The 24,154-nt window shown below is 45.5% G+C and overlaps 1 protein-coding gene across 1 annotated transcript in view; it reads left to right on the forward strand.

Annotated features, from left to right (window-relative positions):
• Positions 1-322: 322 nt before the first annotated feature.
• b4galt5 (UDP-Gal:betaGlcNAc beta 1,4- galactosyltransferase, polypeptide 5) overlaps positions 323-24,154 on the forward strand; it is a 58,573-nt gene continuing 34,741 nt past the window's right edge. Inside the window, exon 1 of the mRNA XM_046365002.1 lies at positions 323-851. Coding sequence (XP_046220958.1) covers positions 746-851 — 106 coding nt within the window. The 5' untranslated portion in view covers positions 323-745. The remainder of the gene's footprint in view (positions 852-24,154) is intronic.

Consider the following 24,154-nt stretch of genomic DNA (forward strand, 5'->3'; position numbering starts at 1 on the left):
ATTTAATCACCTACGCTTAGTCTAATACAGTGACATCTAAAATATAACAAAAACGATTTAGTCCAATTAATGTAAGCTAAATATGATGTCACAACTGAGCTAACTCAGTTTAGCTCAATGCTGATGAGCTATTATTATTATTTTTTAAATACATAAACAGAAGCCATTAAACAGTCATTTTCTATGAATGTATCTTTACTTTTACTCAAGAATGACAATTGAGTACATTTTCCATCACTGCATAAAGTCAATCAGTATCAGTGACGTAGTGAAAGAGTTTGCACACACTCCCTATGGGGAAACGAGACGCCTCCTCATAAAGGCATGGCACATTTTTTTGTGGAAGGTAGACGCTAGTAGCTTTCCGTTCATAGTAGGCTACCACCGCCCGAGCGGCCGAGTTCCCCCGCGTCTTACTGTAGGCTAATGATGTCCTTCCACTGAATACGAAACCGACAGTTTTGACTGCATTTTCGCGATTAGCTGTTCCACATTGGGACTTCTTCTAAACTGAATCAAAGCTGGCTTTAGCTGTCTCACCTTTCGATTCTGTCTTTCTATTCTCTAGACTTCCTACTCGCCTGGCCACTCATCTTTCCCGCAGAATATCTGCTGCAGTCGACAAATAAAACCGATTATTCGCAGATTGCGTTTACATCTGGACACGCTCGGGAGATTTGAGGCCTACTGTTAGCCCATCTCTATTGTAAAGAAGAAAACGTCTACGTGTTTTTGCGACTATATAATGCCGACACATCTGCGATTTCGGAGAAGGTCATTCCTTGGGCTTATATTCCTCTTCTCACTGTCCACCACGGCATTGTACTTCATCTATTCAGCGCCTGGTATCGGTAAGTCAGTCCCCATTGATCTGTAATACACTGAAATCACCCTTTATGTGATTATAATGAGATCCTCACGTCTGTGTTGAAGATCATGTACAGCTCGCACTGGCAACTAATGGGTGTGTTTCATAGGCTTGGGAAGCCGCGCGCCTCTCTGCTTAGGCTGCTTGGAAGTCACCAGACTATTTTATGGCTCATGATTCCGGGACGCAACTGGATGCTAGCAATGCACCTGCGTGATGATGGCGAAGTCATTGTTGATTTTCTGCCTCTGAGGATAATCATAACGGCTTTAGGGTTCCTGCTCTTTTGCAGATGAGCAAAGTAGCATATTGGATCAATCTACTTCTATAATTGGTGATTTTATTATCCTTACTAACGTTGGAAACATACGGTTCAGAGTGCAACATGCATGGTTGAATAGAATCGAATTAATGAAATGGAATACTTTGTTATAGAGGATTGATTTTTAGTTTGGTACCAGTCTGTTTAGCTTTCATTGCTTCCACTCCTGTCATTTGCCAAGTCTTTGGCAATGATTTGGCAAAAAACAGGAGTGGCGAGTGGAATGATAGCTGAACAGTCTGGTACCCAGGCTAGATTACAGTAACTGGGCTGCTCCCACTCCCACGGGACTTTACAGTAACTGGGCTGCTCCCACGGGACTTTACAGTAACTGGGCTGCTCCCACGGGACTTTACAGTAACTGGGCTGCTCCCACTCCTACAGGACTTTACAGTAACTGGGCTACTCCCACAGGACTTTACAGAAGAGTAATTGGGTAGCTCCCACTCCTAGAGGACTGTACAGTAATATAGATGCTCCCACTCCTAGAGGACTGTACAGTAATGTAGCTGCTCCTACTCCTAGAGGGCTGTGCAGTAACGTAGCTGGGCTGCTCCCACTCCTAGAGGACTGTACAGTAATGTAGCTGCTCCCACTCCTAGAGGACTGTACAGTAATGTAGCTGCTCCCACTCTTAGAGGACTGTGCAGTAACGTAGCTGGGCTGCTCCCACTCCTAGAGGACTGTACAGTAATGTAGATGCTCCCACTCCTAGAGAACTGTACAGCAATGTTGCTGCTCCCACTCCTAGAGGACTGTGCAGTAACGTAGCTGGGCTGCTCCCACTCCTAGAGGACTGTGCAGTGATGTAGATGCTCCCACTCCTAGAGGACTGTACAGTGATGTAGATGCTCCCACTCCTAGAGGACTGTGCAGTAACGTAGCTGGGCTGCTCCCACTCCTAGAGGACTGTGCAGTAACGTAGCTGGGCTGCTCCCACTCCTAGAGGACTGTACAGTGATGTAGATGCTCCCACTCCTAGAGGACTGTACAGTAATGTAGATGCTCCCACTCCTAGAGGACTGTACAGTAATGTAGATGCTCCCACTCCTAGAGGACTGTACAGTAATGTAGATGCTCCCACTCCTAGAGGACTATACAGTAATGTAGATGCTCCCACTCCTAGAGGACTATACAGTAATGTAGATGCTCCCACTCCTAGAGGACTGTACAGTAATGTAGATGCTCCCACTCCTAGAGGACTGTACATGTAATGTAGATGCTCCCACTCCTAGAGGACTGTACAGTAATGTAGATGCTCACACTCCTAGAGGACTGTACAGTAATGTAGATGCTCCCACTCCTAGAGGGCTGTACAGTAATGTAGATGCTCCCACTCCTAGAGGACTGTGCAGTAACGTAGCTGGGCTGCTCCCACTCCTAGAGGACTGTACAGTAATGTAGCTGCTCCCACTCCTAGAGGACTGTACAGTAATGTAGAAGCTCTCACTCCTAGAGGACTGCAGTAACGTAGCTGGGCTGCTCCCACTCCCAGAGGACTGTGCAGTAACGTAGCTGGGCTGCTCCCACTCCTAGAGGACTGTACAGTAATGTAGATGCTCCCACTCCTAGAGGACTGTACAGTAATGTAGATGCTCCCACTCCTAGAGGGCTGTACAGTAATGTAGATGCTCCCACTCCTAGAGGACTGTGCAGTAACGTAGCTGGGCTGCTCCCACTCCTAGAGGACTGTGCAGTAACGTAGCTGGGCTGCTCCCACTCCTAGAGGACTGTGCAGTAACGTAGCTGGGATGCTCCCACTCCTAGAGGACTGTGCAGTGATGTAGATGCTCCCACTCCTAGAGGACTGTACAGTGATGTAGATGCTCCCACTCCTAGAGGACTGTACAGTAATGTAGATGCTCCCACTCCTAGAGGACTGTACAGTAATGTAGATGCTCCCACTCCGAGAGGACTGTGCAGTAATGTAGATGCTCCCACTCCTAGAGGACTGTACAGTAATGTAGATGCTCCCACTCCTAGAGGACTGTACAGTAATGTAGATGCTCCCACTCCTAAAGGACTGTACAGTAATGTAGATGCTCCCACTCCTAGAGGACTCTGCAGTAACGTAGCTGGGCTGCTCCCACTCCTAGATGGCTGTGCAGTAACGTAGCTGGGCTGCTCCTACTCCTAGAGGGCCAGTTTATCAGCTGAGGTGTCCAGCTGTAGTCATGAGTTTCTTTGTGTGGCCCAAAGGTCAGCTGTTTTTATTACACCACGCTGTACTGTATTATGACTCTTATCCTGTTGTGTGGGATGATTCTTGGCATTTTATTGCCTGTCTTATGCTGCCTGTGAGAGTCACTGTGAGAGACTAGAACAGCAACCTGTTAATGCCACAACATGCAAGGCTACTGTTTAGAAAATATAGTTATTTCTTGATTAGACTCAATTAGTGGTGTGATTATTTAATGAATGATCAGAACAGTTTGACTTCCACAGCACAGCGAGTGAAGAGAGATTGTCATACTTGAGTAAAAGTAAAGATGCCTTAATAGAAAATGACTCAACTGAAAGTCACCCAGTAAAATACTACTTGACTAAAAGTATTTGATTTTAAATATATTTATGGATCAAAAGTAAATGTAATTGTGAAAATATGCTTAAGTATCCAAAGTAAAAGTATACATTTCATATTACTTATATTAAGCAAACCAGATTACACAATTTTACTTGTTTTAAAAGAAATGTACGGATAGCCAGGAGCATGCTCCAACACTGACATAATTTTCAAATGAAGCACGTGTTTACTGAGTCCACCAGATCAGAGGCAGTAGGGATGACTGGGGATGTTCTCTTGATCAGTGTGTGAAATAGACCATTTCTTGTCCTGCTAAGCATTCAACATGTAACAACTACTTTTGAGTGTCAGGGAAATGTGTGGAGTAAAAAGTACGTCCTTTTCTTTTGGAATGTAGTGAAGTAAAAGTCCTCAAAAATATATACCCTAAAAATGACTTAAGTAGTACTTTCAAGTATTTTTACTGAAGTACTTTACACCACTGGATAGGTATATGACTGAGTAAGCTAAACACCAGGGTGGGCGTGTCTCAGTAAACTAGTAGGTACTACTGTGCTGAGAAGGATGAAGTCGCCCTTAATCTAAGGTCAGTTTTGTATTTGAGGAGGGTTGATCAAGCACCTTTACTTCAACTCTGAGCATATAGCACTCCAGCCCCATGCTGTTGAGAAGCTTGGACATGAATCAATGTGCAGCTTTACATTCCGCATGAAATCTGACACAAATGACACAACTGTTTCGAGTAACAATTCCTATGATAAAGAACAAGTTAATAGTTATTTAGTTGAAGTGAGATAACCGATCACATGGTTCGTACTATCCAAACGGCAGAGGCGGGCCCAATCAGAGGCAGGGAAGAAGGGTTACTATAGGGCATATGTTTTGTACGGTAGGCCATGAATGGTTTCACGACTAGTCAAAGATGGCCTTGCTAAAACTAACAATGTGGTAATATATTCTGCTAAAAAAAATGTCTTCTTCCCCCTAGCACTACACAGCTGATTCAAATAATCAACTAATCATCGAGCTTTGACAATTTAAATCAGCTGTGTAGTGTTAGGGCAGAAACCAAAACGTGCACCCCTCTGGATCCTGAGGATCTAGTTTAGGAAATGATTGGGTAGAGGTAAAGTAAGGATTTCAGACAGCACCATATTTCCCTCTGTCCTGGACTCCTTTAAATAATGATTTCATATGCTTATAATGCTTTATAAATGTATTATATAAGAGACCATAGTCAGAACATCACTTCTATTTCAACATACAGCCATCAACGTACAATGTAGTCTAAACTGTTCTGACTTGTCTCTTGATCAGAAGCTACAGTGCTCATGTGCTATTTATTCAATATGCTCATATTCATTGAAGCCTTAATATTGTGCTTCAACCACTTCACTGGAGAACATCCTGCTGTTTTAATGGTGCTATGCTGCTTCACTGGGACGAAAGGCACACTCCTACATAATGCCGACCTCCCCTTACTCAAGCCCCAAACAATTGTCCATGGACAGACATATAATACAAGTATAAAGCATTATAAGCATATGAAATAATGATTTATAGTCATATTAGCTATTATAAGGACGGAGTCCTAGTTCAGCAGGTGTATTTGTTGGTAAACATGTTGATGTCCCATTGGACATTTGATGTCCCCAACCCATTGGATGTCCAACACCTGCTCCAATCCATTGGATGTCCAACACCTGCTCCAACCCATTGGATGTCCAACACCTGCTCCAACCCATTGGATGTCCAACACCTGCTCCAACCCATTGGATGTCCAACACCTGCTCCAACCCATTGGATGTCCAACACCTGCTCCAACCCATTGGATGTCCAACACCTGCTCCAACCCATTGGATGTCCAACACCTGCTCCAACCCATTGGATGTCCAACACCTGCTCCAACCCATTGGATGTCCAACACCTGCTCCAACCCATTGGATGTCCAACACCTGCTCCAACCCATTGGATGTCCAACACCTGCTCCAACCCATTGGATGTCCAACACCTGCTCCAACCCATTGGATGTCCAACACCTGCTCCAACCCATTGGATGTCCAGGTCCTCCCTTGTAAGTCACATGTTGGAACTTTACCAATCATCAAAGGGTAAGCTGATCTCCCTATGTCATCAGAATGGCTATTGACCCACCTGTGCTTTTTACCTATTGAAGCTGACTTAATCAATAATTGAATCAATGTTCATATGGGGGAACACGTCAACTGATTGGAATTGGCTTTGCAGGTCATGGGTTTTTTACCCTGACTCTTGTCTACAATTGTTTTTAAATGTCAGCCAGTTTACTCTTTGAACAATTGACGGCCGTTCTAAAACCATAATTTGCCTTCATTCATTTACCACCATTAAAAAAAACTTAATTTATTGATGATCTCCGTTTGTTAGTGCAAACCGTTTTCCTTCCCTCTGTTATCCTGTCTTTCCCTCCTTCCCTCTGTCACCCTGTCTTTCCCTCTGTCACCCTGTCTTTCCCTCTGTCACCCTGTCTTTCCCTCTGTCACCCTGTCTTTCCCTCTGTCACCCTGTCTTTCCCTCTGTCACCCTGTCTTTCCCTCTGTCACCCTGTCTTTCCCTCTGTCACCCTGTCTTTCCCTCTGTCACCCTGTCTTTCCCTCTGTCTCCCTGTCTTTTCCTCTTTCCCTCTGTCACCCTGTCTTTTCCTCTGTCACCCTGTCTTTTCCTCTGTCACCCTGTCTTTCCCTCTGTCACCCTGTCTTTCCCTCTGTCACCCTGTCTTTCCCTCTGTCACCCTGTCTTTCCCTCTGTCACCCTGTCTTTCCCTCTGTCACCCTGTCTTTCCCTCTGTCACCCTGTCTTTCCCTCTGTCACCCTGTCTTTCCCTCTGTCACCCTGTCTTTCCCTCTGTCTCCCTGTCTTTTCCTCTTTCCCTCTGTCACCCTGTCTTTTCCTCTGTCACCCTGTCTTTTCCTCTGTCACCCTGTCTTTTCCTCTGTCACCCTGTCTTTCCCTCTGTCTCCCTGTCTTTTCCTCTTTCCCTCTGTCACCCTGTCTTTCCTCTTTCCCTCTGTCACCCTGTCTTTTCCTCTGTCACCCTGTCTTTTCCTCTGTCACCCTGTCTTTTCCTCTGTCACCCTGTCTTTCCCTCTGTCTCCCTGTCTTTTCCTCTTTCCCTCTGTCACCCTGTCTTTTCCTCTTTCCCTCTGTCACCCTGTCTTTTCCTCTGTCACCCTGTCTTTTCCTCTGTCACCCTGTCTTTCCCTCTGTCTCCCTGTCTTTTCCTCTTTCCCTCTGTCACCCTGTCTTTTCCTCTTTCCCTCTGTCACCCTGTCTTTTCCTCTGTCACCCTGTCTTTTCCTCTGTCACCCTGTCTTTTCCTCTGTCACCCTGTCTTTCCCTCTGTCTCCCTGTCTTTTCCTCTTTCCCTCTGTCACCCTGTCTTTTCCTCTTTCCCTCTGTCACCCTGTCTTTTCCTCTTTCCCTCTGTCACCCTGTCTTTTCCTCTTTCCCTCTGTCACCCTGTCTTTCCCTCTGTCACCCTGTCTTTCCCTCTGTCACCATGTCTTTCCCTCTGTCACCATGTCTTTCCCTCTGTCACCCTGTCTTTCCCTCTGTCACCATGTCTTTCCCTCTGTCACCCTGTCTTTCCCTCTGTCACCCTGTCTTTCCCTCTGTCACCCTGTCTTTCCCTCTGTCACCCTGTCTTTCCCTCTGTCACCCTGTCTTTCCCTCTGTCACCCTGTCTTTCCCTCTGTCACCCTGTCTTTCCCTCTGTCACCCTGTCTTTCCCTCTGTCACCCTGTCTTTCCCTCTGTCACCCTGTCTTTCCCTCTGTCACCCTGTCTTTCCCTCTGTCACCCTGTCTTTCCCTCTGTCACCCTGTCTTTCCCTCTGTCACCCTGTCTTTCCCTCTGTCACCCTGTCTTTCCCTCTGTCACCCTGTCTTTCCCTCTGTCTCCCTGTCTTTTCCTCTTTCCCTCTGTCACCCTGTCTTTTCCTCTGTCACCCTGTCTTTTCCTCTGTCACCCTGTCTTTTCCTCTGTCACCCTGTCTTTCCCTCTGTCTCCCTGTCTTTTCCTCTTTCCCTCTGTCACCCTGTCTTTTCCTCTTTCCCTCTGTCACCCTGTCTTTTCCTCTTTCCCTCTGTCACCCTGTCTTTTCCTCTTTCCCTCTGTCACCCTGTCTTTTCCTCTTTCCCTCTGTCACCCTGTCTTTTCCTCTTTCCCTCTGTCACCCTGTCTTTTCCTCTTTCCCTCTGTCACCCTGTCTTTTCCTCTTTCCCTCTGTCACCCTGTCTTTTCCTCTTTCCCTCTGTCACCCTGTCTTTTCCTCTTTCCCTCTGTCACCCTGTCTTTTCCTCTTTCCCTCTGTCACCCTGTCTTTTCCTCTTTCCCTCTGTCACCCTGTCTTTTCCTCTTTCCCTCTGTCACCCTGTCTTTTCCTCTTTCCCTCTGTCACCCTGTCTTTTCCTCTTTCCCTCTGTCACCCTGTCTTTTCCTCTTTCCCTCTGTCACCCTGTCTTTTCCTCTTTCCCTCTGTCACCCTGTTTTTCCTTTCCCTCTGTCACCCTGTCTTTTCCTCTTTCCCTCTGTCACCCTGTCTTTTCCTCTTTCCCTCTGTCACCCTGTCTTTTCCTCTTTCCCTCTGTCACCCTGTCTTTTCCTCTTTCCCTCTGTCACCCTGTCTTTTCCTCTTTCCCTCTGTCACCCTGTCTTTTCCTCTTTCCCTCTGTCACCCTGTCTTTTCCTCTTTCCCTCTGTCACCCTGTCTTTTCCTCTTTCCCTCTGTCTTCCTGTCTTTTCCTCTTTCCCTCTGTCTTTCCCTCTGTCTTTCCCTCTTTCCCTCTGTCACCATGTCTTTCCCTCTGGTTCTTCTGGGTGTTGATTGTAGTGTTTTAATGGCTGCGTGACCCTGAAAGTAAGATGGGTCCAGAAACAGAACTAGCAGCAGGCCATTAATAATGGATGGTAACTAGGAGCAGGACTGCTGCTACTAAAAGCTACAGTTTAGACCCCAACACTTGGGGCCTCACAGAGGGGTGATACAGGAGAAGAGGTCAGAGTACAGTAGTTCTGGGGGTGGAGAATACAATGGGGTTAGGGAAGAAGGGTGGAAATTGACTACGAAAAGGAGGAAGAATGAAGGAGAGAGATGTTGGATACAGGGACATCCTAAGTATAGCCTAACTCTCTACTCACTTACATGCACACACACATTTAAACATAACAAATATATTTCATTAATTTACTCATTTATAATTGGTAGATTTTGTTATGTGTTTTAACAAACCTTTATTTTAGTACTTTTTTTTGTGGTGTGGTTTTCATATAATACCTTGTGCTTCCAACCACAACCTACACACCATTTTTTGAAATGTTTTTATCTGTATTGTTCTCTTATCACTTTCTTTGGTGCAAATACATTCACCTTAAACTAATGGCCATACAGGGGAGGAGGAGTTTATGAAAGAAACCGGGGAGGAGATGTGTAGTGTAAAATGGAGGGGGAGGGTACAAGTGGTAGATACACCCTCCCATCTCTCCCCTCCCAATATCTACCACTCCCCCCCCCCCTCACCCGTCTCTCACACTTACACCCTCCCGTCTCTCCCCTCTCCTGTAAGTGGTAGATATAGGGGAGGGTGTAAGTGGTAGATATAGGGGAGGGTGTAAGTGGTAGATATAGGGGAGGGTGTAAGTGGTAGATATAGGGGAGGGTGTAAGTGGTAGATATAGGGGAGGGTGTAAGTGGTAGATATAGGGGAGGGTGTAAGTGGTAGAGACAGGTGAGGGGGGAAGTGGTAGATATTGGGAGGGAGAGACGGGAGGGTGTAAGTGGTAGATATAGGGGAGGGTGTAAGTGGTAGATATAGGGGAGGGTGTAAGTGGTAGATAGGGGAGGGTGTAAGTGGTAGATATAGGGGAGGGTGTAAGTGGTAGAGACAGGTGGGGGGAAGTGGTAGATATTGGGAGGGGAGAGGGAGGGTGTAAGTGGTAGATATAGGGGAGGGTGTAAGTGGTAGATATAGGGGAGGGTGTAAGTGGTAGATATAGGGGAGGGTGTAAGTGGTAGATATAGGGGAGGGTGTAAGTGGTAGATATAGGGGAGGGTGTAAGTGGTAGATATAGGGGAGGGTGTAAGTGGTAGATATAGGGGAGGGTGTAAGTGGTAGAGACAGGTGAGGGGGAAGTGGTAGATATTGGGAGGGGAGAGACGGGAGGGTGTAAGTGGTAGATATAGGGGAGGGTGTAAGTGGTAGATATAGGGGAGGGTGTAAGTGGTAGAGACAGGTGAGGGGGAAGTGGTAGATATTGGGAGGGGAGGACGGGAGGGTGTAAGTGGTAGATATAGGGGAGGGTGTAAGTGGTAGATATAGGGGAGGGTGTAAGTGGTAGATATTGGGAGGGGAGAGACGGGAGGGTGTAAGTGGTAGATATAGGGGAGGGTGTAAGTGGTAGATATAGGGGAGGGTGTAAGTGGTAGATATAGGGGAGGGTGTAAGTGGTAGATATAGGGGAGGGTGTAAGTGGTAGAGACAGGTGAGGGGGGGAAGTGGTAGATATTGGGAGGGGAGAGACGGGAGGGTGTAAGTGGTAGATATAGGGGAGGGTGTAAGTGGTAGATATAGGGGAGGGTGTAAGTGGTAGATATAGGGGAGGGTGTAAGTGGTAGAGACAGGTGAGGGGGGAAGTGGTAGATATTGGGAGGGGAGAGACGGGAGGCTGTAAGGGTAGATATAGGGGAGGGTGTAAGTGGTAGATATAGGGGAGGGTGTAAGTGGTAGATATAGGGGAGGGTGTAAGTGGTAGATATAGGGAGGGTGTAAGTGGTAGAGACAGGTGAGGGGGAAGTGGTAGATATTGGGAGGGGAGAGACTGGAGGGTGTAAGTGGTAGATATAGGGGAGGGTGTAAGTGGTAGATATAGGTGAGGGTGTAAGTGGTAGATATAGGGGAGGGTCTAGGTGGTAGATATAGGGGAGGGGAGGGTGTAAATGGTAGGTGGAGGGAAGAGACTGGGGAGGGTATAAGGGGTAGGTACAGGGGAGGTAGTCAAAGTATGAGGAACGTAGTGGGTGCAGAGAGCAGGGGGAAGAGAGAGGAGGAGAGGGACAGGGGAGGGTGGGAGAATTCTGGGATGAGTAGGTGAAAAGATACCAGAGGAGAATGAAACAAATAGATGAGGAGACATGAGGGGGAGGGATAGACAGATTGGGAATACCCTCGTTCTCTGTTACACTCCAGGGGAGCTTTCCCAAACACCACTATGTATGTTTTACCCAGCATGCCCCTCTGCCTTAGGCCCAGTCCCTAGTTTCTGCGTCACTGGAGTGTAGTCATAAAAACACATATAGACCCCCTCCAACAAGCTCAACAAACTGCACCACACACACACACACACACACACACACACACACACACACACACACACACACACACACACACACACACACACACACACACACACACACACACACACACACACACACACACACACACACACACACATATACCCACATGAGCTCAGCTTCTCTGTGGCCCTGGAGCATGGATGCTGTGATGCAGTTGGGAGGCCGGGATGCAGGCCACAGCTGGGCTTGATGACTGCAGTTTACTTAATTAAAACATGAGAGGATCCCGTCGGAGCTGGGGAAGGCACAAGTCCTATTTATAGAGACACCCACGCACTGGCACACTCAGAGCAAGGGAGACGAGAAATCCAGGTGCTTCTTATGTGTCAGTGCTGTGTGTGTCAGTGCTGTGTGTGTGTGGGGGGTTTGTTGTTTGTAGGTGAACCCCCCCCCCAGGTGTACTGAATGAAAGGAATGTTCTACTACTACATGGTCTGTGCTGTGTGTGTCTGTGCTGTGTGTGTCTGTGCTGTCTGTGTCAGTCCTGTGTGTGTGTGGGGGGGTTTGTTGTTTGTAGGTGAAACCCCCAGGTGTACTGAATGAAAGGGATGTTCTATTACTGGATGGCTAAATGACTTAAATGTAAATGTACTACATGGTCTGTGCTGTGTGTGTCTGTGCTGTGTGTGTCTGTGCTGTGTGTGTCTGTGTCTGTGTCAGTGCTGTGTGTGGGGGGTTTGTTGTTTGTAGGTGAAACCCCCAGGTGTACTGAATGAAAGGAATGTTCTACTACTACATGGTCTGTGCTGTGTGTGTCTGTGCTGTCTGTGTCTGTGCTGTCTGTGTCAGTGCTGTGTGTGGGGGTTTGTTGTTTGTAGGTGAAACCCCCAGGTGTACTGAATGAAAGGAATGTTCTACTACTACATGGTCTGTGCTGTGTGTGTCTGTGCTGTGTGTATCTGTGCTGTCTGTGCTGTCTGTGCTGTGTGTGGGGGGTTTGTTGTTTGTAGGTGAAACCCCCAGGTGTACTGAATGAAAGGAATGTTCTACTACTACATGGTCTGATGCTGTCTGTAAATGTCTGTAAATGTGTGTGGTCTGTGCTGTGTGTGTTTGTTGTTTGTGTCTGTGCTGTGTGTGGTCTGTGCCACTGTTAGTTGTCTGTGCAGTGGGTGTGTCTGTACAACCATGTCTGTGTCAGTAAACATTTTGGTTACGTTTGTTGTTTACAGTCTGAAACCCCCAGGTGTACTGAATGAAAGGAATGTTAACTAGCTAGCTTGTGTTTTTATAGATTTTACAGTCTGCTAACTAGCTAGCTTGTGTTTTTATAGATTTTACAGTCTGCTAACTAGCTAGCTTGTGTTTTTATAGATTTTACAGTCTGCTAACTAGCTAGCTTGTGTTTTTATAGATTTTACAGTCTGCTAACTAGCTAGCTTGTGTTTTTATAGATTTTACAGTCTGCTAACTAGCTAGCTAGCTAGCTTGTGTTTTTATAGATTTTACAGTCTGCTAACTAGCTAGCTTGCGAGCTTGTGTTTTTATAGATTTCACAGTAAATTGGAAATACAATTTGTATGTAATAATTTGTTTATTTGGGCATCATCATGTCATTAAAATCAATGTTTATAAAACACTGACCACAATGCATGGTTATGTTCTCAAAGCTAAAATTGCAGCATTGGAGGTATTACTTTAAACATATTGATGCAGCTAAACTGTCAACTTCCTTATTCTGCTCCCTTTTATGGGTGTTGAGGAAGTAAGTTCACTCTGTACCAGGAACAAGTAGGTCACGGTACGTTTGTGTAAGACATTCTGTGTCTGGTTATTCATTTGTAATTGCCCTATGGGTTTAACCTTTGGCCTCTAATGGATAGGGCTAAAGGAAATGTTTCTTAAAGAAGACACAAGCATATGCATAACCATGGGAGCACATGAAAGAGAACAGTTTGGAGCTTATGGGAAAAGTATTAGACTAAAGTTGAGAACACGAGGTCACCTGACACAAGACTGAATCCAAACATGACACTGTTGATTGTAACATAAACATAAATGACCGGGCCGAACACCTCTCTAAAGTGTGCGCAGTTTCAATGCACTTTTATGACTCACCAAACAGTCTTCAACTACAAGGTGCTTTTAATTAAAAAAAATGTTTTGCTTTTGCTCTCCTAGCTATGCTATTGAGGAATTAGAGCCAGCACACTTAGTTGTTTTGTTGGAAACACATTTAGGCTCGGCCCTAATTTATGTGTTTTCTGTTACATGGAACTGCATGGCAAATGGTCCAGGAGCAAAGGTCAATGCCCAAGGACTAGTCAGCCCTTCTCCCTCTGAGGGGCCAAAATGTATCTATGTTACAGTATCCAGAGTACTGACTATTGAATGACTGATAGATACCAACTGTTCACTGAGGAGAACTCTGATGCTATCTATATGGATGGATGGATGATCTCTGTGGTAACTGTTCACTGAGGAGAACTCTGATGCTATCTATATGGATGGATGGATGGATGGATGGAATGGATGGATGATGGATGGATGGATGGATGGATGGATGGATGGATGATCTCTGGTAACTGTTCACTGAGGAGAACTCTGATGCTTTCTATATGGATGGATGGATGGATGGATGGATGGATGATCTCTGTGGTAACTGTTCACTGAGGAGAACTCTGATGCTATCTATATGGATGGATGGATGATCTCTGTGGTAACTGTTCACTGAGGAGAACTCTGATGCTTTCTATATGGATGGATGGATGATCTCTGTGGTAACTGTTCACTGAGGAGAACTCTGATGCTATCTATATGGATGGATGGATGATCTCTGTGGTAACTGTTCACTGAGGAGAACTCTGATGCTTTGGATGGATATGGTAATGGATGAGAACTCTGATGCTTTCTATATGGATGGATGGATGATCTCTGTGGTAACTGTTCACTGAGGAGAACTCTGATGCTATCTATATGGATGGATGGATGATCTCTGGTAACTGTTCACTGAGGAGAACTCTGATGCTTTCTATATGGATGGATGGATGATCTCTGTGGTAACTGTTGTTCATCTATATGGATGGATGGATGGAGAACTCTGATGCTTTCTATATGGATGGATGGATGATCTCTGTGGTAACTGTTCACTGAGGAGAACTCTGATGCTTTCTATATGGATGGATGGATGATCTCTGTGGTAACTGTTCACTGAGGAGAACTCTGATGCTTTCTATATGGATGGATGGATGATCTCTGTGGTAACTGTTCACTGAGGAGAACTCTGATGCTTTCTATATGGATGGATGGATGGATGATCTCTGTGGTAACTTGTGTCTGGGCAGCTCTAAAACTGGCTCTAAAACAGGTTTTCTTGTCATTTCAGGAATTCTGTCTTATTTACACAAACCTTTAACTGCTGTGACATCCTGTTTAGGTTGGGCCTTGGTCGTCAGGTTATTCTGGTAACTCGGTATCGTTTGATTGACCAATGGTTGGTTTTGGGTTGAAAGGTTACGTCTTCAGATGTTCTAAATGGAATTAAATGCCTTTGTTCTCTCTCGTATCCAGTCCATGGAAGAAGGTTATATGATCAATTTTCATTTTCTAGGCCTCCGGTCTAGTAAGCGTCTCTTTGTTCATTTTTATTTTTACCTTTTATTTAACTAGGCAAGTCAGTTAAGAACACATTCTTATTTTCAATGACGGCCTAGGAACAGTGGGTTAACTGCCTGTTCAGAACGACAGATGTCATGCTTTGTCTTGTAAGTTAACCTTAGGATCTATATGCTTAGAATAAAGCATTCATTGCCTATTACTGTAACTCAACTATGGTGTTCTTGCATATTGCTAAATAATCGTTCTGGAGTCAGATAAACATTTTAATAGGCTAATTGCTTAGTCTTATTAGGAGTCGCATGTGATGCATTGATACATATTTTGCCCACAACACACAACCCTGGATCCTCGCCATCACACAATTACTGTTTACACAATCCCAAAATTGCCCATTTTCTAAATTGCAATCTGGCTCAGGTGGGCATCATTTGAAAGCTTGTTCTATTGCCAACATGACTAGCTAAGTTATGAAATACGATCTTACAGTGTTTCACAAGGCAATTCAGAGAAATGTAATTTTGGTGCACATAGAAAGGACTCATGAGTGCATTCAGGCATTTTCTTCACAATACACAAACAGGCTCATTCTGTTCAGAACAACCCAGGGTATGACGCCATGTCGACTTGCAACTGCACATCAAACCTCGTGATCATAAACGTTGACATGAGTTTTATGACTTGGAAATGTGAAGTTGACATTTGGATTTGTGGGAATTTATTATAATTCTCAAGGTCTCATCTTTCATAATACATCGTCCTCTTCATTTACAGCATTCCCCTCACTCGGACAACCAAAAAGTTCCCCACTTACCAGGAGGGATGGGGCAACTTCTTGTCACACGAGTTGCTCAAGTTCAGAACGTCAGTCAGCATAAAACCCACACATCTATACAGCCACTGCGTTCAGATTTAGGTGCTTATTAGTGCCCAAATCTGCCATTTTCAACCCATGTACGAGTGTAAAGGCTACATGCTTTGAACCAGCAAAACAGTGCTTTAGCTTAGTTAAGTGTCAGTGACTGACTGTACCCTGACACACACACACACCTCATAAAAATGACATTGCATACATCGCCAAGGTGTTGACTGCTAAAGCTTATCCTGCGACGCCAGGCTGATGACCATGGTTTTATGGCACACATCTCCATGGTATAATTCTCCCATCCTGATAGCATGTGATTCTGTTAATTACAGGGAGGGAGTGGGTGTGAACTGATAGTTAGTTCATGTTGCCTGCTGTGGTAACTATGGCTGTCTGTTTGTTTTTATGGTCGGTCAGTCACCCACACACAGCGACCAGTGGTAGCAGTCCTCTTTTCTCAGACCCCGGTGATCCGGGATACCCAAAGAGAGAGACTGAGGCTAAAATGTATTACTAGAGGGTGGACAGACAGACAGACAATGCCTATGTACAGTGTTGCAGCAGAGGGTTGGCTCTAATGCTTATTTAATAATAATAATGTTTTATTGTCGCACACTGGACAGGTGCAGTGAAATGTGTTGTTTTACAGGGTCAACCATCGTAGTACGGTGCCCCTGGAGCAAATGAGGGTTTCCTTGTTTAAGGGGACATCGACAGATTTTTCACCTTGTCGGCTTGGGTATTTGAACCAGCGACCGTTTGGTTACTGCCCCAATGCTATAACCACAAATGCCCTGCTGATGTTGCTAAGCTCCACACACTAGCTGCATCTGTAATGTGTAGATAACAGGCTATAGCCTTGCTCACCTGATAACATCTAGTGAAAAATTGGAGCGAGCTCAGCTTTCACTCAACCTGCCCTGGTCGGGTATGTCCGACCCCCCCCCCTCCAAAAGAAGTTATTTCACGGTTTGACTGGCCTCTCCCTGTTTGACTGGCCTCTCCCTGTTTGACTGTGTCTTTGTCTCCATGCCAACCTCTTACGTCACCATTTCCTTGCTGCATGCCACCTTTGAACCTGAAATCTGTTGTCTGGTTTTGTCTCTGCTTGTTTTCTCCATAAACCACTCTACAGCTATGGACAATTTGTGAGTTGGCAGGGTTTCAGCTGAAATCTGTTCATGCAGGGCCTAAATCGACTGCTTCTTTAAGGGTTTTGGAATCCGGTTTCCTGACTGTAAAACCCTGAGGCTTGCAAAACCCATCCAAGTAAAGGAAATGACTAGCAGAAATATTGTGTCTGTGATGCAAAGTTTTTACATTTTTCATTATCTGTTGAATTTGAGTTGTGTAGTTTCCTTGATGACTCAGGGTCAGTTTGTACCCCTCTTCCTGCATAGCTTGTCTCTCCAGGCTTTTTAGAGCCCCCACCCGAGTTTCCTGCAAGGCAGCTCAAAAAATAGCTGTGTTTCCTAGAAATGCTTTTAATTTGTGTGTGTGTGCGTGCTTTTATTTGTCCTGTGTGCCAGACTGGTCTCCTAGACTACATGTAACATAGTAAGCGTAAATCCAGGACACTGAAATTAGTATGCTATGTTGTATAACATGGAAGGTTACTTAATGCGTGTTCGAATCTCATCACGGACAGCTTTAGTATTTTTAGATAATTATCAACTTTGCAATGACTTACTACTTTTGAGCTATTTTGCAACTACTTAGCATGTTTTGCAAATTCGTAACATACGAAATGGAGTTTCTCAAAATTACGTACAGAATAATACAAAATGCTCTGAGACTACGTTTTGTGTGTGTGTGTGTGTGTGTGTAGCAAGCCACTTCCTTCCAAGCTGCCATTTTGGCTTAACAATGGAAGGCAGCAAAGCAGCATCCTGCTCATAGCATCATTTGAATCCTGATTTGTGTAAACTCAAAGGGTGTGTGTGTGTCAGCGCTCATATCATGAGCATGGTGGTGTGTAGCAGGGTGCTTTGCATTTTGGCAAACGCGAATGGAGGCAAAAACCATGTCTGGCTGTCAGTCTGTCTTGTTGACCTCCAGTCCGTGTGTAGCTGGTTGGTAGGGACTAGAGAATGACCATTGAGGGTAATGTCTAACTCATTAACAGTGAGGCAGCACTTTAGGGCCAACAAACTACAAACAACTATTTGGGATTTATAATGCCTAATATAATTAATCTGCTTAACAATACCATTCAGTCCATCCAAATCCAGTTAGTTTCATCCATAGTCTAAACAGTCTCCTTTCGTGTCACATCTGAGGTGAAAGAATTGGACAGGTGATTGTACACAGTCTACAAAACATTATGAACGCCTGCTCTTTCCATCAACTGACCAGCTAAATCCAGGTGAAAGATCCCTTATTGATGTCACTTGTTAAATCCACTTCAATCAATATCGGTGAAGGGGAGGAGACCGGTTCTTGAAAATCCTTCTTGAAGGGGGTGGAACTAAATATTAGGAAGGTGTTCTTAATGTTTTGTACACTGTATATTTCATCCACCATATTTCTTTCATGTGTTTTTCCATCAGTCAAGTTGAAGATGATGAGGAGAGGAAGCCTCCAACCATTAAGATGCCTCATCCTATATAGTGTATAAAGTCCTTTATTCTCCATGATGTTAACACACTATCCCAGATGAATAATGATACTGCTCTTTTCTCTTGACACATTTATAGACCCGGCTGCCTGTGTGGTTGCCATAATGGTGAGGACCGGGTTTGGACCTAAGTTAACATAGTGTGTAACTTGACGTCTGTTTTTTTTTATTGTATATTCAGGCATTTCTGAGTCTGTAGTGGCTCCACTTTAGAGCAGGACTGTGCATCTCCAGTCCTTGAGGCCAATAGTGAGGCAAATGTATTTTCTTTGATCAATTCACCCAGTTGGCTTCTTAGGGAACATTTCCAGTCACTAGTTCATTTTAACCCTAATTGTAACCCTAAACCAAACCCCTAAGCTTAAATTAACCTTTGTCCTTCTGGGGACCTGGAAAATTGAGAATGTTCCTTGTTTTACTATCCTTGTGGGGACTTTTGAGGAAGTCACACACCCACACTGCAGACTTTCCATAGATTGAATGTCTCCTCTTTAGACCATGAAACCTACTGTCTGTCTCTGACGTATGTCATTTTCTTGTGGTTTTTTAAACATTTATTTTTATTTGACCTTTTATTTAACTAGGCAAGTCAGTTAAGAACAAATTCTTCTAGTTACCGTGGTCCCCAATACCTTGATCAGACCGAAACACTGCCTTTGTATATCTTTATCGTCACAGTAACAGCAAACATTTTCCTTCCAGCCACAGTGCTTTGTGTGTGTGTGTGTGTGTGTGTGTGTGTGTGTGTGTGTGTGTGTGTGTGACTGCAGGTTCCTCCCCAAGAGAACCAAATGGAAAAGGCAGAGTTATTCTGTGCCTGGTGCATACATCCAAACACACTTAATCAGTCCCCATGCGTTTGGAATAAGTTAATGCTCTGCTGTGAAGGGAGTTGAATATATGTTTGGAATTAAATTGATTACGTCACGTGTAGTTAGATCTGCTTTCTCATTTTGCATATTAGTAGGCCTATTCATTAATATCTGCCAAATGGCCATTTCAAAAGAACATGCAATTTGTCAAAGTGACATGGCCACACATGGGTAATCAAACCGTGAAAGCTCTATGAATTGAGTACTTTTAATTTGTTCCATGGAAACCAGTTAGGTCTAGAGTGTTAGGTCGGTGGGCCTATGTCTTTCTGCCCTAACTGCTATTGGACCCATTGTTTTAAGCGTGTGTAAGGTGAGGCCCAAGGACATGTGATGCTATATTAACAAAGGAATTTGGTTAAACACTATAACGTGAGTTCATTGCACCTATCGAGTCTCTCTCAACCACCAGAAATCCGCTTATAGCCTTTCATTGACTGTGTTCCTTCCTTTACGAAAGCATTCACTTTCACACTATCTCTACTGCAATTTCTCTCTCACAACTTAATGACCATAACCTTTTGTGGTTACCATGGGACACAGTACTCTCTTGAGAGGCTATTAAGCAGGACTAACATAGTTGAGAAACCCACTTCCCCACTGATATGGCAAGGACAACTTATCTAGTTATCTATAGCAATCTATTGGTGCATTATCAATGATGCCCCTCCCCCCACTCATTGTAGGCTAATGAAGATGATGTATGTGGAAACTTCTGTCTAATTTACTGTGGGCCAATAAAGTGGCTGATAGATCAATGGTGTCACGGACTCCTCCTAGATACACACCAACAGTCACACCTCTCCTAAATAAATGGACTCTGCCATCATGTTGTGAGAATACTTCAGAAATACAAACTAGTGTCTGCAGGTTTTTGGTTTTTCCTGTCAACTAATCCCTAAACAACCAGGTGAGTGAAGTTCCTTACTAATTTATGAATCAAGTACAAGGGAGGAGCGACAACCCACGGCCACTTGGCCCTCCGGGGAAAGAGTTTGACACCTGTCTACTATTGCATGGCAGCTTCCTCACTGAAAGTATAGGCAGCACCTCTAGTTCACCATTGTCAGATTGTTTCAGCACAACATCCTGTCTCTATCCACCTCTGACGTAGATTAGTTCCCCCTAGTGACTACACTAGCAAAACCACATGATCCTACTCCAAAACATGTCAACTTCTTCTGTCACTCAGATTCAGATCTATTTCATTTAGATGTGTTGTCCTCTAATCTTGGGTGGGTTGTTTTATTAGGTGTGTGAGGATTGGGGTAGTTTGGAGTAAGGGAGATGGACACTAATCATCAGTGTAACCTGAGGGACAGGAGAATAATCTGTTTGTTTTCCGCGGCCCGTCCCTCCCCTTGTTATTGATACTGCTGCCGTGGTTACGCTGGTCTTGTGCTGCTGGCACACAGCAGCTGGTGGTAATGGAATCACTTGTTAATGTCAACAACATGACCACAACATGAACAGCCCAGTTATCTCATCTCATCTCATAGGGACCAGGGGGGGCGGTGTGATTGGGGGGGATGATGATGATGTCCACAACATGACCACAACATGAACAGCCCAGTTATCTCATCTCATAGGGACCAGGGGGGGCGGTGTGATTGGGGGGGGTGATGATGATGATGATGATGACATTGTCCTCACCATCATAACAAACAATGTTGTTACGACAAATACTGTAATGATGGTGATGACAATTTTAACAAGGTACCCGTTCCACTTTGCCATTGCAACAGATCCTGTTGTTGACCATGCCGTCTTAGTCATCTGCTGTTCAGGAACTCCTGTGTTTTCCTGTTGTCTGTTCCCCATGGTACCATGTATAAAAATAGTCTTGTCAGAGCTGCCCTGTAAATCCTCTAGAGGGGAGTTAAAGTCAGTTCTACTCTGGAGCTGTGGATGTATTTTTACATTTAGCAGTGGTCATGTATTTTTACATTTAGCAGTGGTCATGTATTTTTACATTTAGCAGTGGTCATGTATTTTTACATTTAGCAGTGGTCATGTATTTTTACATTTAGCAGTGGTCATGTATTTTTACATTTAGCAGTGGTCATGTATTTTTACATTTCACAGTGGTCATGTGTTTTTTTACATTTCACAGTGGTCATGTGTTTTTTTACATTTAGCAGTGGTCATGTGTTTTTTTTTACATTTAGCAGTGGTCATGTGTTTTTTTTTACATTTAGCAGTGGTCATGTGGTTTTTACATTTAGCAGTGGTCATGTGGTTTTTACATTTAGCAGTGGTCATGTGTTTTTTTTTTTACATTTAGCAGTGGTCATGTGTTTTTTTAACATTTAGCAGTGGTCATGTGTATTTTTTACATTTAGCAGTGGTCATGTGTTTTTTTACATTTAGCAGTGGTCAGGTAATTTAGCAGACACTCTTATGCAGAGCAACTTACAATTGGTGGATTCATTATTTATGTAGCAAGTTAGCTGACGTTTTTTTATATGCTTGTAGAGAAATGCTGCAGAAGCTACTATCTTCTGGTCCTGTTTTCAGTGTAGCAGTATAGGGTTTGTCTGTATCTTGCGGTTGTATGTCTGTAGTTGCTAGCTTCTTCCTCTCTTTATGTAGTGTTAGCGGAGTGTGCTGTGGCCTATTTGTTCAGTGAACAGTAGCAACCCTCAGCTGTGAGGAGACCCCGCCCTTCTTCTGCTGAGAAAGAGCGGGAGATGTAGAGAACGAGGAGGGGTGTGTTTTTTTTTTGTATGTTTGCTTGTGCGCGTGTGTGTGTTTTGTAAGGTGTGTGGCTTTTCAGAGCCAGAGTGAGCTACTGCAATAACACAATGTTGCTCTGGACAGCTGCCAAATAAAAGTGCAGTGTAGACTCTGCCAGTGGGATAAGTGCAGTGTAGACTCTGCCTGTAGAGGAGGGGGGTTGGAGAGTGGGATAAGTGCAGTGTAGACTCTTCCTGCAGAGGAGGGGGTTGGAGAGTGGGTGCCTGCAGGGGGGGGGGTTGGAGAGTGGAATAAGTGCAGTGTAGACTCTGCCTGCAGAGGAGGGGGTTGGACAGTGGGAGAAGTGTAGTGTAGACTCTGCCTGCAGAGGAGGGGGTTGGACAGTGGGATAAGTGCAGTGTAGACTCTGCCTGCAGAGGAGGGGGTTGGACAGTGGGAGAAGTGCAGTGTAGAATCTGCCTGCAGGGGAGGGGGTTGGACAGTGGGAGAAGTGCAGTGTAGACTCTGCCTGCAGAGGAGGGGGGGGATTGGACAGTGGGATAAGTGCAGTGTAGACTCTGCCTGCAGGGGGGTGGGGAGTGGGATAAGTGCAGTGTAGACTTGCCTGCAGGGGGGGGGGGGGACTTGCCTGCAGGGGGGGGAGTGGGATAAGTACAGTGTAGACTCTGCCTGTAGAGGAGGGGGTTTGGACAGTGGGATAAGTGCAGTGTAGACTCTGCCTGCAGGGGGAGTGGGATGGGTGCAGTGTAGACTCTGCCTGCAGGGGGTTGGACAGTGGGATAAGTGCAGTGTAGACTCTGCCTGCAGGGGGGTTGGACAGTGGGATAAGTGCAGTGTAGACTCTTCCTGCAGAGTGGGTGGAGTGGGATAAGTGCAGGGTGCCTGCAGAGGAGGGGGTTGGACAGTGGGAGAAGTGGGTGCCTGCAGAGGAGGGGGTTGGACAGTGGGGGCAGTGTTGGAGAGGGGGGGGTTGGACAGTGGGATAAGTGCAGTGTAGACTCTGCCTGCAGAGGAGGGGGACTCTTCCTGCAGAGGGACAGTGGGAGAAGTGCAGTGTAGACTCTGCCTGCAGAGGAGTGGGGGTTGGACAGTGGGATAAGTGCAGTGTAGACTCTGCCTGCAGAGGAGGGGGTTGGACAGTGGGATAAGTGCAGTGTAGACTCTGCCTGCAGAGGAGGGGGTTGGACAGTGGGAGAAGTGCAGTGCAGACTCTGCCTGTAGAGGAGGGGGTTGGACAGTGGGATAAGTGCAGTGTAGACTCTGCCTGCAGAGGGGGGGGTGGGGAGTGGGATAAGTGCAGTGTAGACTCTGCCTGTAGAGGAGGGGGTTTGGACAGTGGGAGAAGTGCAGTGTAGACTCTGCCTGCAGGAGGGGGGAGTGGGATAAGTACAGTGTAGACTCTGCCTGCAGGGGGGGGGGATGAGTGCAGTGTAGACTCTGCCAGTAGAGGAGGGGTTTGGACAGTGGGATAAGTGCAGTGTAGACTCTGCCTGCAGAGGAGGGGGTTGGACAGTGGGAGAAGTGCAGTGTAGACTCTGCCTGTAGGGGGGAGTGGGATAAGTGCAGTGTAGACTCTGCCTGCAGGGGGGGACTGGGATAAGTACAGTGTAGACTCTGCCTGTAGAGGAGGGGGTTTGGACAGTGGGATAAGTGCAGTGTAGACTCTGCCTGTAGAGGAGGGGGGTTGGACAGTGGGATAAGTGCAGTGTAGACTCTGCCTGCAGAGGAGGGGGGGGGTTGGAGAGTGGGATAAGGGGTGAGGCTGGGGATGCTGTAGGAATGAATCACTGCTCCGTAGCGTGGTCTGACAGGGAAACTCACCTCAGACTGAATGCTGCCTGGGAGGGGCACAAATAGAATTTGTGTGTGTGTCTGTGTGTGTGTCAGTTGCAGGATATTGGGTTAACCAGCTTTAGGGGATTACAGTGTTCAGACAGTGTCATTTAGGGATGAGCATGGTGTGCCTGTGAAACAGATGAGGAAGGGATTGGGAGGTGGAGGGATGGATGGATGGATGGATGGATGGGACAGGCAGGAAAGAACAGTTGTGAAAGAGTGTTTCTGTGAGGTGGGAGAGAGACGTGGGCTTATCTCTTTTTAAAATCCTACCTAATAGTATCCACCCATTTTTCTGTCTTTGCTCTCTCTTTTTCACCTGAGAAATCAACTGGGCTCTGTCCTCATCTCGTAGGATATCGCTTCACTAACCCACTCTGAAAGAAACAAAGAGCGCCTTGTTCTACCGTCTGCCTGCTCTGTTTACCACAGCAAGGATACAGCCAACAGTGCAAGAGAGGAGTGAAAGAATAAAGAGAAATGCAACAGTTTTCTGTCCCTCAGTTCATTTTCCAGTGTTATTCTACAGTAAAAGTGAGAATGTGTTTCTGGTACTCTAGTTTTGTATTTATGTTATTCTCTTCATCTGGTCCCCATGTTTTTCTGCAA

Source organism: Oncorhynchus gorbuscha, linkage group LG10, assembly GCF_021184085.1.
Source record: "Oncorhynchus gorbuscha isolate QuinsamMale2020 ecotype Even-year linkage group LG10, OgorEven_v1.0, whole genome shotgun sequence".
In the NCBI taxonomy this organism is placed as follows: domain Eukaryota; kingdom Metazoa; phylum Chordata; class Actinopteri; order Salmoniformes; family Salmonidae; genus Oncorhynchus; species Oncorhynchus gorbuscha.